The 13,711-nt window shown below is 39.7% G+C and overlaps 1 protein-coding gene across 2 annotated transcripts in view; it reads right to left on the reverse strand.

The window, feature by feature from the left end:
- Positions 1-10,433, reverse strand: part of LOC107808053 (putative polyribonucleotide nucleotidyltransferase 1, chloroplastic) — a 56,831-nt gene extending 46,398 nt beyond the window's left edge. For both annotated transcript variants that reach the window (XM_075243907.1, XM_075243906.1), the window contains exons 1-4: positions 10,008-10,433; positions 9,143-9,211; positions 2,055-2,161; positions 1,898-1,940 (exon numbers count right to left, since the gene is read on the reverse strand). In XM_075243907.1, the coding sequence (XP_075100008.1) occupies positions 1,898-1,940; positions 2,055-2,161; positions 9,143-9,211; positions 10,008-10,307 (519 nt within the window). In that variant the 5' untranslated portion in view covers positions 10,308-10,433. The remainder of the gene's footprint in view (positions 1-1,897; positions 1,941-2,054; positions 2,162-9,142; positions 9,212-10,007) is intronic.
- Between the last annotated feature and the right edge of the window lie 3,278 nt (positions 10,434-13,711).

Below are 13,711 nucleotides of genomic sequence, written 5' to 3' on the forward strand. Positions count from 1 at the left end.
GAAAAGGTTTTGAACAGTAATGTAACTGAGATGTGATCGACAGGGAACTCCTACTATGCCTAAATTCCAAGCAAGTTAGGATTGGCTATATGAGTCCTCACTGATCATGTTGCTCCATTTCAGCTCATCTCAGACCGATATGCCAATCAAAGCTTAGAATCATCCGAAATTCATAAGACACAAGGTAACTACAACAGAAAGTTGTGCAACAAGCAATATAGCTTTGCGCAAGAGAAAACTAAGAGAACTAACCCACCCCACAGAACATATACCATGGTCTTGAAATGCCTAGAATAACACTCACTCTATCTGCACTACTGACCATTTCAGAACAATCTGGACCGTCATAGTGTAGTTAAGCCTATTGCTTAATCTCAAAATGCTATAGAGTATTAAGAACCAAGATTCTTAACATACAAAATGTTTGACAGACCATCATGATATCATAGCACAAGGACGAGATAACAGAAAATGAATTGTAGCTTACTTGGTTACAAATAACTAATCAATCCACATGTATAATCATTTGGAAGGACCAAATGCAGCAGTAACAAGAGAACTGTGTGAAGACAAAGAATGAACATCTACACAGGATACTCACATCTGTCCATTTCAGAACAGGCTAAGAATGGAAATTTAGATGACCTAAAGTACCAGATTCACAGGAGGCACTTCTAAACTGTAACCAGTTTATTTGCTAAACCCAAATCCCTGAGAGAAAAAGCATGTGATTTACTCTATTAAAAGATTTGTGAAGGAAACCTAAGAATCTCGCAAGACTTGCTATTTAGCAACCTCAAAATATTTACTATCCTTATTTGTTGACTACGTATGCACGTGATTGGAAGGACAGGGGACGTTTGCAGGATGGCCTGTTTATCAGACGAACTAAAATTAAAGAATCAAATTTCTTCATTCTAAGCTGCATGACGAAGCTGTGGTTGTTTCAATGGAAGTGACCATTTATAAAGGCTAATCTAAGTTTAATGAGGTCCCACAGTCTATCGAGGTTGGGACCTCATTATAAGTTTTTATAAAGGAGCTGACAGCTGCAAATAATGTAAATTTGGCAGTCTCCCACTATCCAAAAATATGAGAATTGATGTTCCTTTGCATTTCCCTTTTGTTGCAATTTTAACAAGTGATATTATCACATTTTCTAAAGGAGCCCTCAAACATAAGATCAACTTGTTCTAAACGACATTCAATCATTGGTATTCATGCAAAACAATGATAAAATTTCTGCATTCGAAAAGATGTTCTCATAAATATCCAAAAATCTGAAACACATGAGAGTTTGGACCTGGAGGAAGAAACTGTTTATATTTCTTTGATCCCTGAAAGTGAATTCAGCATCAAAGCCAATTTAATTATATGTAATTAAGGTAATCATTACTCAGTTAAACTTACACAATATCTATTTTGGTATCCAAAAGTTATGCAATATCTATTAAATTGAATATCAGAATCACGTGCTAGTCTTTGCATATTCCAGACTTATTTTAGCCCATAATCATATTATTCACAAACAACATCTCATGTACTTTGACGAGAAAAGTAACTCTCTCTTGGTGGAAGTAGCATTTTTGCCATAACAAAAGCAGCCAACTACCAGAGAGCATCTATTCGAGATTCTTCATTTCCTTTTACATACATGGCATGGTTGGATAATTTTGTATAGATCATTAATAACACAACTTCCTAGAGATTCATATCCACCTGTTTCAAAAACGTATAGGCAACTGTGAATTCAAGTGCAATTAATCTAGAAGTTAATCCCAAGCTGCTATATGTGCAAAAGCACATCTTTTATCAATTAAAAATTGTACTTCTATCTGGAATCTAGGCAGAAGCTTACGATCAAATACAAAATTTCAAGACCAGAATCACATAGTACCTCATGATCTTTTGTCCTCCCCTCTCGTTTAAAAAATCCCCCACTGGAAAATGCAAATTTAGTAAGAACAAGTACATGGTATAGACTAAAAAAGAAAAGGCAAAGGAGTGGTGCTAAGCGGAAATGAATGAATAGAAGCAAGTTTTACTAGACCTACCTCGTCCGACCAGCTGCTGAAAAACGTTCTTGATAATGAACAGAAAGAGGGAAAAAATCAGAAGGCTCGCTTGGGACATCAGCTAAACAAACAGTTGTATAGATAATCTACAAAACAAAAACAAAAAAACATCTCAATATAAGCATACTGATCCAGGATATTGCCAAGGATAGATCTTACAAGCAACATTTCCACCATCTAAGTTAAATACTAAAAGGACTTTTTTGATAGGCAATACTGAAAGGACAACTTGATGCTGATTGAGACAAAATTACCACCCATTAAATAAGCTGTTAAGGGGTGCATCATGATCGCGTCAATGTTTGAATGGATCAACAGGTGGAGAACTATAAAAACTTCCATTCTTCAAGTGAAGCATATAAGAAGTTAAGAAACTCTATGGTCCATCAACATATTTCATGATGCAATTGCATAAAAGCATAGAAAGAAGGGGTGAACAATTTGTAGAGAAAACCAAGAGTTTAATCAATCAACTACACCTCATTTGGATGCAAGTTGGGTCCTCTGTAGCTATTATGCTCTATACGGTTGTCTCATTCCACTACTTCTTTGCTACTCCCTCCATCCCAATTTATGTGGCGATCTTTCCTTTTCAGTCAGTCCCAAAAAGAATGTCACCTTTTCTTAGTTAGAAATAATTTATCTTTAGGATTTCTACTTTACCCTCAATGAATTGATTTACAGTCACACAAATATCCCCCTCCCCCCACTTCATGCTCCTTGCGAATCTGTTGAACCATCAATTCCTTCTGGTTTGAAACTTTGAAGACGTAGGGGAAAGAGTCCCTCAGAGTATCCTCTCCACACCACCTATGATTCCAAAAGTTGATTCTCCTTCCATCCCCCACCCTGTAAGTGATGTTGCCATTGAAGGCTTCCCAATTCTTCTTGATGCTCCTCCACATGCCACACCCGAAAGGTGTTGTGATCGCCTTGGTCCTCCAACCCCCTTTCGTGGAATTGTACTTTTCTACTATGACCTCCCTCCATAGAGCATGCTCTTCTACCATGAATCTCCACGACCACTTCTTCAACAAAGCTCTGTTGAATACCCTAATATCTTTTACTCCAAGTCTATCCCACTTCTTAGGGGAAGTGATTGTCTGCCAATTCACTAGATGAAACTTTCTAGTTCCATCCGTCGCATCCCGAAGAAAATTTCTTTGAAGTCGCTCCAGTTTTTCTGTGATGCTCACAGGAGCTTGCAACAGGGACAACTAATAGGTAGGCATACTCGATAAAGTGCTTTTAATAAGCACTTCCCTACCGCCTTTTGACAAGTACCATTTCTGCCAGCCTGCTAATCTTTTTACAACTCTTTCGATCACTAGATTCCAAACCGTAGTATCCTTATGCGAAACACCCAATGGAAGACCTAGGTAATTAGTGGGAAGAGAGCCCACCTTACATCTGAGAACATAAGACAAAGCATCGATGTTAGCAACCTCACCTACCAGGAAAATCTCACACTTGCCGAGGTTGATTTTGAGTCCTGATACTATCTGAAACCACTGCAGGACCTGCTTCAGGTAGGTCAACTGATCCATATCGGCATCACAGAAAACCAGGGTGTCATCCGCAAAAAGCAAATGAGAGACTCTTCGGGCATAGGCACCCCGATCGGAGCTGAGAATCCTCGCAAGAAGCCTCTGCCCGCCGCACGATTCAACATTTTACTCAGAGCATCCATCACTAGAATGAATAGCATGGGGATAGGGGGTCACCTTGCCTGAGACCCCTGGAGCTGCCAAAGAAACCACACAGGCTACCATTAACCAGGACAGAGAATCTGACTGAGGAAATGCAGAACTTGATTCATCCCTTCCATCTTACCCCAAACCCCATCCGCATAATAATGAAATCCAGAACTCCCAATTGACATGGTCGAAAGCCTTCTCAATGTACAACTTGCACAGTAAGTCGGGTTCTCTATTTTTCCTTCTAGAGTCTACAAGTACCAAAGCAGCGTCCAGGATCTGCCTACCTTCCACAAATGCATTCTAGGAGGACGAAACAGACACATCAAGAACTTTCTTGAGTCTAATGGATAGCACTTCAGAAATAATCTTGTAAATGCTCCCCACGAGACTAATAGGCATGTAGTCTCTGATACAAGATGCACCTTCTTTTTTAGGCACAATGGTAATGAAAGAAGCATTGATACTTCTCTCGAAAACACCATTCACGTGGAAGTATTCAATGGCTTCCATTAACTCCCCCTTAATGGTGTCCCAACAGAGCTGGAATAAGGCCAAGGAGAAACCATCAGGCCAGGGGGCCTTATCACCAGCACAACTCGACACAGCCTCGTGCACCTCCTCCTCCTCGAAAGCCCGTGCTAGCCACTCACTGTCTCCCTCCCCTATGTGGTTGAACTCTATTCCCCCCAACGTAGGCCTCCAAGTAACTTCCTCTTTGTATAAGTTCTCATAAAATCCCAATATCGCCCCATTTACCTCCTCCTCGCCCTCAATCCTCACCGCATCCACAACTAAAGACTCTATGAAGTTTCTCCTTCGATTTGCAACCGCAACCCTGTGGAAAAACTTGGTATTCGAATCCCCCTCCTTTAACCAGACCGCCCTCAATTTTTGCCGCCAACTAGTCTCCTGAGCTATTGCTAACTCGACTATTTCCTTCTTAACCTCCCCAGTCTTGCTTCCTCGGATTCATATAACTCTCTCGCCCCTTCTCCTCTCTCTAATTCCCCCCATTCATGCATAAGCTCCCTCATTTTAACCTCTACCCTCCCAAAAACCTCCTTATTCCACCTAATAATATCTCCCTTGAGCAATTTAAGTTTCTTCGAAAGACGGAATGAAGGTGTCCCTGATGCCCCGTAGCTTGTCCACCATTCTTTCACTTTGTCACCAAATCCTGGTACTTTCAACCACATGTTCTCGAATCGGAAAGGAGCACGCACCCCCTCCCTCTGCATCCATCTAGCAAGATAGGCAAATGATCCGAAGTCAACCTAAGTAAAGGAATCTGCAGCACATTCAGCCCCAGCTCATCCCAGGAGGACGATATCAGAAATCTATCAAGTCTAGACCATGAATTGGAATCCTCCGCCCTGGCCCAAGTAAACCTTTCCCCTGACAGAGGAAGGTCAATGAGAAAGTGATCATTGATGATGTCAGAAAACTCCTCCATGGCCCTCGAAATCAAACTACACTCTAATCTCTCCTCCGGGAATCTAATAGTATTAAAGTCTCCCCCTAGAACCCATGGAATGTTCCATTCTCCCATAACATTGGCCAGTTCCTCCCAGAAAGACACTTGGGACCCTTCTCCTACCGGTCCGTACACTCCCCCAAATCCCCACTCCACCCCACTCACTCTATCTTTGACAAGAGCTGCTAAAGAAAAAATTCTCTTCTTAATCTCCTTTACCTCCAAGCTTCTATCATCCCACATAAGAAGAATGCCCCCGGCACTTCCCGTTGCTGGGACCCAGTCATATTTTACCCAACTACCTCCGCAGACACTCCTCACAATCGCATCCGACAAAACTTCCATTTTGGTCTCCTGGAAACAAACTAGGTTGGCACCCCACTCTCTAACTCCCGCTTTGATGATAGCCCTTTTGTTTGGGTCATTCATCCTAGTCACATTCCATGAAAGAATCTTAACTTCCATAAGTAACAATATCCCCCTTTTCTCCACCTCACCCCCCTTAGCCGAGCTCCCTTCCTCCCTGTCACACACCCGGTCCCTTCTCTGGTACATCGCTACATCCCCTAAATTATTTTGCTTAACACCTTGACCCAGCACCCTCCCTGCACCATCATAAAAAGATGGTTGCTCAATCTCCCTCAACAGTTCTAACACCCTATCTTCCCTTCAAAAGAAACACCTAAAAACTTCCCAAAAGTTTAGTAGTTTATCCTCTATCCAGAAGGACATATCCCCTCCCCTAATCCGTGACGAAATTGGATAGGCGTCTTCTATACGTACCCTTTCCTTGCTCCTACCGGAGGAATACAAGACCATAGCATTGCTAGCAATAGGAACTTTAGGTGCCGGAAGGATCTCACCATTTCCTTGAAAGGCACCAGCCTCTGAGATTAACACCCCGCTGTTATAGAAATGTCCAGAAACGCCAGTAGTGTAGCGTGAAGGAAGAGAGCATGGAGCCCTTGGCGGCATATTAACTGGAATTGATGGTCCGGCACTAACATCAATTGGAGCATGCGCAACAATCTCCCCCGAAGAAGGAGCTTGAAGTGTAACCTCAGCACAGCTAAACACAGGAGAAGGTGAGGGGGCGATGAAGCTGGGTCCATCAGAGGCGGGAGGCCGTGGAATAACACCACCAGCTTTAGCCGATGTTGCCCCTGAAGCAGCGCTCATCGAAGAGGGGCGCTTGACACTAGAGCTCGGTGAAGAAATACCACTGTGAGAGGCACCATTGGCCGTAGAAGGAGCGACTGTTCTCATATGCTTAGGAGCCTTATCAGGTGCAGCTTGAAATAATTTGGGCCCCTTAGGATCAATTTTAATAGAATTGGGAAAAGTTGTTGGGCCCATGTGTGGAGGCCCAGGCCTATACTTGATGAAAACTTGCCCGGCCCTATGATAATTAAAAGAGGACTGGCCATTCTGCCTTTCCAGCCCACATCACTAACCCAGGAGCATTCACGTCTTTTCCTCCCGATAAGATTTTGTCTTCTCCTCCCAAATTCAAACCCTCCATCTCTTCTCGATCTAACTTTTAATTCCTGCTTAGCCCACTGATGCAGTGAGCCCTCCCCTCCCTTCAGAGACTGATTTCCCTTCCCCTCTTTTCTATTTGACCTTCCCTTTTCTTCTGCCACTATCACAGGCATAAAGATAGGGTGAAATTCAGGGCTCAACCAAACTCTATAACTCAAGTAGCCATCTTCCATCACAAAGAGACAGGGATTCTGCCCCCTTTCCTCACCACAATTCTCACTCGCGAGAGATCGTGTAGGCTGCAGGTGACATCAATAAAAACCCCAAAGATTTCCCCAATCTTCTTGAATAGATCAAGACATCAAAGATGCACCAGGAGACCCACCATGTTGACCACCAATGTTTCGCCAGTGAAACGAGAATCGAGAAGCCCATAGTGCTCCACCCATCTGTCTAGATTTAAGTTCTCATCGAACCACCTATTTCCTCTAAGAAGAATTTCTGAAGCTTGAGACCCGTCGACAAATCGAAAGAGATATTGCATGTCCCCCAGTTGCGATATTTTTAGCCCGTCCTTGACGTTCCATACCTCTGTTGCCCAGCTCCTAACAGCCTCTGAAGAACCGACACATTTGGAGAAAGACCCAATCAGACAAGATTCCAAGAAACTCTTGCGCCAGAGAGTGTGCTCCTCAGACAGCGAGAAGTGCGGCTCCTGCCCTACGTCAAGCTTTCGATGGCATCTTCTCCCAAGTTCTAGGGCTGGCCAAGAAGCAGCTTTGATGAAAGACATGTTTTCCAGTTTTCTAGATTCTAGGGAGAAGTAGGAGCTTCTCTCTGTAGAGTCCATCATAACTAAACCAAAAGCCTCGCTAGGAGGCTGACTGAAGAAGAGGAAGTGAGAGGAAGTGAAATCTGGTTGGGAAAAGCCTCACCCGTCGCCGGAAAATAGCAAAAGTAGTCGGATTTTGGAGGTTGGTGGATGGGTGGGGTCGGAACAGCCTCACGAAGAGGCTGTCTGAAGAAGAAAAGTTGAGATCAGGCCAGAAAAAGCGTCACGCACCGGCGCGTGGCTGAGAGATCGCCGGAGCTGAGCCGCGCGTGACAGCGTGTGGGGGGTCGTACGCCAGAGATGTTTTCTGGGGTTGTGTCGCGGCAGGGTTGGCTCTTGGATGGTGGTGGTGAAATCCTAGGATTCATGATTCTCAGGTGCCTCGAGGAGCGTGCCTGAGAGCATTTTCTCTGTTAGGGCTTATTGAAAATGGTAAGACATGAAACTCACTTGGTAGCATTTTAATAAGCCCGATTCCACAATACATACGTCCTCAAGGTCATAGACTAAAGCAAAAACTTTTGTTTTTCCTTCAAGTATGACTCTCAGTTAAGTTGAGCATTGGTCTGGTTCTAAGCCAGGTTACCCTCCAAAAACGCCACCACACTTGAACCAAAATAATCCTTTTTCATTTAGAATATGACCAAGACAAAATAAGGTTGAAAAAGATAAATATTGAAAGAAAATAAGTTATTATTGGCAGGGAAGAACAAGGAGAAAGGAATTGGAAGGAAGGAAAAAATGGAAAGTGAAAGAGAAGAGAATCAAAATAAATACATGACAGCAAGCTCTGTTAGTTGGAAGGAAAAACTAACCACTGACTTTAGCCTATACCCTTGAGATATTTGCATATAGGGTCACCACTGCGCTTTAGTCTAAAACCTTTAGAAGTTTTGTGTAAATTTTCAATGGCCAAGGGATATTTGTTCCATTAGCACAAAATAGTGCCATAAAATGAAAATCGCCTTATTTTGTAATGTTCAAAATCCATAGAATTTCAATTGAATATTCTTTTCCTAATATGTTTCTAATACTTGGAAAAAATGTAGCTTAAACAGTTCTAGGTTACGTACAAACAATTGTATGTATAATGTATTAATAAAAGTCTGGCTCCTTTCCATCTCTGCTTCTTTTTTACTTATTTTCAGTATCAGTTGTGTCTTCATCCAAAATTAATCTAACATAGCATGTGAAGAAAATGGATGGTGAAGATTCATATAACCGAGCCAACTAGCCTGTCATTGAGGCATAGTTGTTTTTGTTGTTGATAATGAAGTAAGATGTGTCTACAAAGTGCCTTTCGTTAAGTTTCATAGTATTGCAGTGGCTGAGAGAATTTTGAGGTGTTCTGATCATTTGGGTAAATGAAAGAGAGAGAAATACAAGAATCTTCTCCAATTACATTTTGACAGGTGGATCTGCGGGCAAGTTGTCTGCTTACACTGATCCAGAAAAAGTTGTCTACTTACCAAAACCACAAATGTGTTCACAAAAAAATTACACCATTAATTGGATAGGAAGCTGGATGCAACAGTCCTCCATCGAGACACAAGGTTGTGAATAGAGGAAAACAACTTACAGTTTCTCCATCTGTAACTGTAACTGCCCCACTAGCCTGCCTCCCTATAAGACCTGTCTCAACCGTTATCTGTAAAAATGCAATAAACTGATTCAGAAGATAGATAGCTCAATAGCTCAGGAAGCTTATTGTATTAGTTTCAAGTTGGATCGATTAAGAAAATAGATAACTCAATAGATTAATTTGGAAAATAGATGAATTAAGATTTAAGAACATAGACAGCATAATAGCTCAAGTTAACTATAGAAAATATTGTATATGTTTCCCCATTCCAGCATTTCGTTAACTTAGATTGTGGAAACTAACTTGTCATTTTCCTTCACAACTATCCGAAATCTTACTCCGGCCACTTGCTTCAACCAACACTTGGACATTGTTTTGAGTATTTAATATTCAAAAGATATCACCAAAATAGTATCATGAAACCATATCCTCCATCTTATACAATTATCACATGTCACTTACATTATACTCAACCAAACACTAGAAAATCATCAAAAGTTAATTTCTCTAGGTGAAGCACTTTTCAGGAAAAATAATTTTCCTGCATGCCAAACACTTCTTCATGCAAAAGTATATTTATACTACTCTAGTAAGGTTAAACCCCTCCTTACAATATTTAGCAATGCTAGGTTCAGTAGAGACTATCCATTTATTTTAACACTTGGTCAATTGCCCACCAAGTCAACCTACAAATGGAACAGAAGAAACATTACTTATTATTGTCATATTTAGCTACAGGAGAACCAAACTAGGAAGTAAAATTTAACTATCTTCCTCAAGAGCCAAACAAATTTAAAAAAACAAGTAAAATAATGCACATGGAAAACAGTAGTGACGCATTTAGAAAAGACAAGAGCATTACATGTCTATCCCCAACGGGTATTCGAACAGAGAATGGGGAGGCTTGAACTCCAGCACTACCCACAGCCCAAACCGACAGGTCCTGAGGCTCCGCTGAAGCTCTTACGGAGAATTGAGTTTTAAAACTTCGGCTAATGCTTCTTCTTCTTATTCTCTTCCTCTTGTCTCCCAATGAGGAAGCAAGGAACTGATAGCTTCTGCTGTGAAGCTGTAGAGGGCAAGCGGAGGGCCTGCACAGTTCGTTACGAACTGTTGGTACAAATTGTAGAGGTCGTCCATGGAAGCTAGGGTTGGCAAGCATTTCTACTTAGCACAAACTTTGAGTGCTAGAGAGACGGATGAGAGAAACTTTATCCGTTTTCTGTTTTTGTTAGAAAAGCGGCGGGTAAGGGTTTGATTTTTGGGAATGTTGCACAAATTACAGCACACAACATATTACAATTGGCCAAATGCCCTCCGGCCACTTAAACTTGTACTTATTTGTAAGTTCCGTAAATAAACTTATAAGTTTTCATTTGAACACTTGTACCTGACGGAATGGATATTACTAAATACTTTTGATCGTTAACCATGCTTATGTGAAGGAAACATTACTGACATAACAAAACTGCGTGCAAATCACACTTAAATAGCGCATGAATATAATAATTTGAATAAAAAAATATTAAATAAATAAAACTCTATTAATATATGATAAAAGATAAAAAGAATAAATAGGCACCCTTTTTTTTTCTTCCTCCCACCTCCTTCCTTCCCACCCCTTCTCCCTTATTTTTTTGTTTTATATCCTCATCCATCGCCCAAATCTTTCCTCTTATCCCCTCTCATTCTTTTCGGTATTAATCTTTAATTGAAAAGGAAATAGAGTTTTTTTTAGTATGAGCATCTACAGAGGAGAAGGTAACCCACAAATAAATTTTGGCAGAAGGAAATCACATCAATTTCTCATATCTGGTCATTATTCCAACAAGGATGTTGATTTTGTGATGAAGTTTTGGCGAAAAAGAAGGCTATGTTCTTCACATTAAGTGTTTGGAATATTTTTTTTGGAGTATGTTCTTCACATCAGGCTTTCTGATCTGGTCACTATTAGAAGCTTCCCTATTTGGTCAATGCTCATCTCTTTTCCCTTTTTAAGAAAAAAATTAACAGCGGGGTTGAAATGCCATTTTTGATTTGTTTGCTTTATGCCAATGGACTTGGAGGAAGGAGGGTTTCGATGGAGATGGTGATTGAGGTTGTTGAAATTAAATGGGAAAAGGTGTTTGCGCAGAGACAGTGATTAAAAATTAACAAAGTAGACAAATACGGAGAGCAAACTATTCATTGCTAGCTAGAGACATTACCGGCGAATTCTCCATCCAAATTGAGTTTTTTGCTAGTTTATGAGTTTCTCGCTGGTCTAAGTTGTAGTGGAGGAGAAGAGAAAGAACAAAAATTAAGTTAAAATTTTGATAAATTGGAATTAAAAAAATGGGACCTATAAATTACACATGTCAAATTATAAAAGGTTAAGCATATGACATATTATTTATGTCATAGCGATTGAGGAACACGCTCAGGCGGATATGTTTATTAGTCCTCATTCTATAAAGTAAAGGTGCTAAACTTGGGAATTCCTAAGTTTGTTTACCGGGTTGGTAATCCGATGCAAGTTTAAGTTGCGAGGAGGCCATTTTGTCTATTACAATTTACACCTACATAGTCACATTTTTCGTTTACAAACCACATAGCCAATATTATTTTATTTTATTTTTTGAAGTTGTATGTATACAGTATTATACAATACTTATATACATACCTAATTTTTGCCTTGTATATATATATATATATATATATATATATATATATATATATATATATATAGTAATATAGTATTGTTATGTAAACCTAATATAAAAGTGTATAACAATGTATAAAAGTATATAAACGTCGCTAGCCATACTTACGAACGCTTTCTATGATTTTCAGTTACAATGCTTGTTCAAAACCAGTCCAAATCTCCACCAAATAATTTTAAATTTAGTAGACAACCTCCTTTAACTATTTCAACAAATCTAAACAACACCTTCTCCAAAGTTCTCATAAAATCAGATTTGAAATTTAAACTCTTTTCTTTATGTTTGTTCAACAATGGTAGGTTACCTTCCTAATCTAATTTTCACCATATAAATCCTACAAAACCAGTAATTTAATCACGATTTGAGCTTCAAATATAATAATAAATCGAATTTATGAACTATCAACCAATAGAAGCCATAAACACCCAAACTTTTTATCTTTCCAGATTCAAGCTTCTCCAAAATTCATCAATAACGAGTTTCAAAATAACCGTAACTTTTTGAAATGCTCAAGGTGTTTTAAAGTAGTTTTATGATTCTTTTGATTGTTTAAAGTGAAGTTCAAGATGGTGTAGACGCGACCATACATTATCCAGCAATAATGGCAAGTAAAATTAAAGTGTGGCATGGAACTGAAAGCGAAAGACAAATAGAGGGATAAATAGTAAAGCAGTAATGAAAGGTAGACCATGTAAAATTTTATTTCACTATACATCATGGGCCTATCGAGTAATATACAAAATATTGAATAGTTCGGTTATGATGTTGGATCATGTGACTCGTGATCTTGATTATTTGGGATTGAATGGGTGTTATCGAAATCATCTCAATCAAACCTAAATTTGAAACTCCCAAGACTCAAGACATTACTTCCTAGTCCCTACTAATTATCTATATCATGAGCTTTTCTATTTTTTGTTGAATAGCTATTTCAAACTCATATGTGAAATACTTAGTTCCTAACTAGAGGCTTAAAGTTAGAAGAGTTGACCAAAATCGATATTATAGGTAAATGATCCTAAATTAATAATTTGAAGATTCCAATAGGTTCATATGGTGATTTTATACTTGTATGTATATTTGATTTAGGTCTCAGGTGGTTCGGGATTGATTCGACACTTCTAATCGAAAGTTGAAATTTTTGAATTTAAGAAGGTTTGAGATTTTTAGCTTGATGCTTGATTCTTTGTCTTGATATTATTTTTAGTATTTCGAGACTTTAGACACGTTTATATAGGGTGTATGAACATGTTAGAATAGTCGGACGAGGTCCTGGGGTGCTTGGGTGAGTTTCGGGGGTGATTTTGCATCATTTTGAGCTAAGTTGGAATTGTTGGTCTTCCGATGCACAACACTGCATTGCGATCTTGTAAAAGGATCTGGAGTAGGGGATGTTGTGCTTCATGATTGTGTGAGGAGTTTCATGATCGCGTCGAAGCTGGTAGTTTGTGCATCGCGGTCGCGTGAGGGCAGATCGCGTAGGAGCCAGGCCAGTAGGCCTTTACGGTCACGTGAACTTAGTCGCGATCGCGGTTAAGGAATTGCTCCAAGGGTATATTTTGTCATATTTTAGGATTTATCTTATTTTTACCATTTTGAGTTTTGAAGAACGGGAAGTAGAGATTTTGAAGAGGGATTTCGCCCCAATATTAAGGATAGGTAATTATTGCTTGGATTTGATCTTATATCTTGATTCCCAACGGATTTATACACCTAAAATATGGAATCAAAGAGTAAATTTGAGATTTTTGTTTAAAACTTAATTGAGTATTATTAAGGTTTGAACACCGATTTAGACTCAAATTTGAAAATTAATTAAATATTTGGACTCGTAGGTTATGGGTCAACGGGGATCTAACCTTTG

The sequence above is a fragment of the Nicotiana tabacum genome, chromosome 22, assembly GCF_000715075.1.
Source record: "Nicotiana tabacum cultivar K326 chromosome 22, ASM71507v2, whole genome shotgun sequence".
In the NCBI taxonomy this organism is placed as follows: Eukaryota; Viridiplantae; Streptophyta; class Magnoliopsida; order Solanales; family Solanaceae; genus Nicotiana; species Nicotiana tabacum.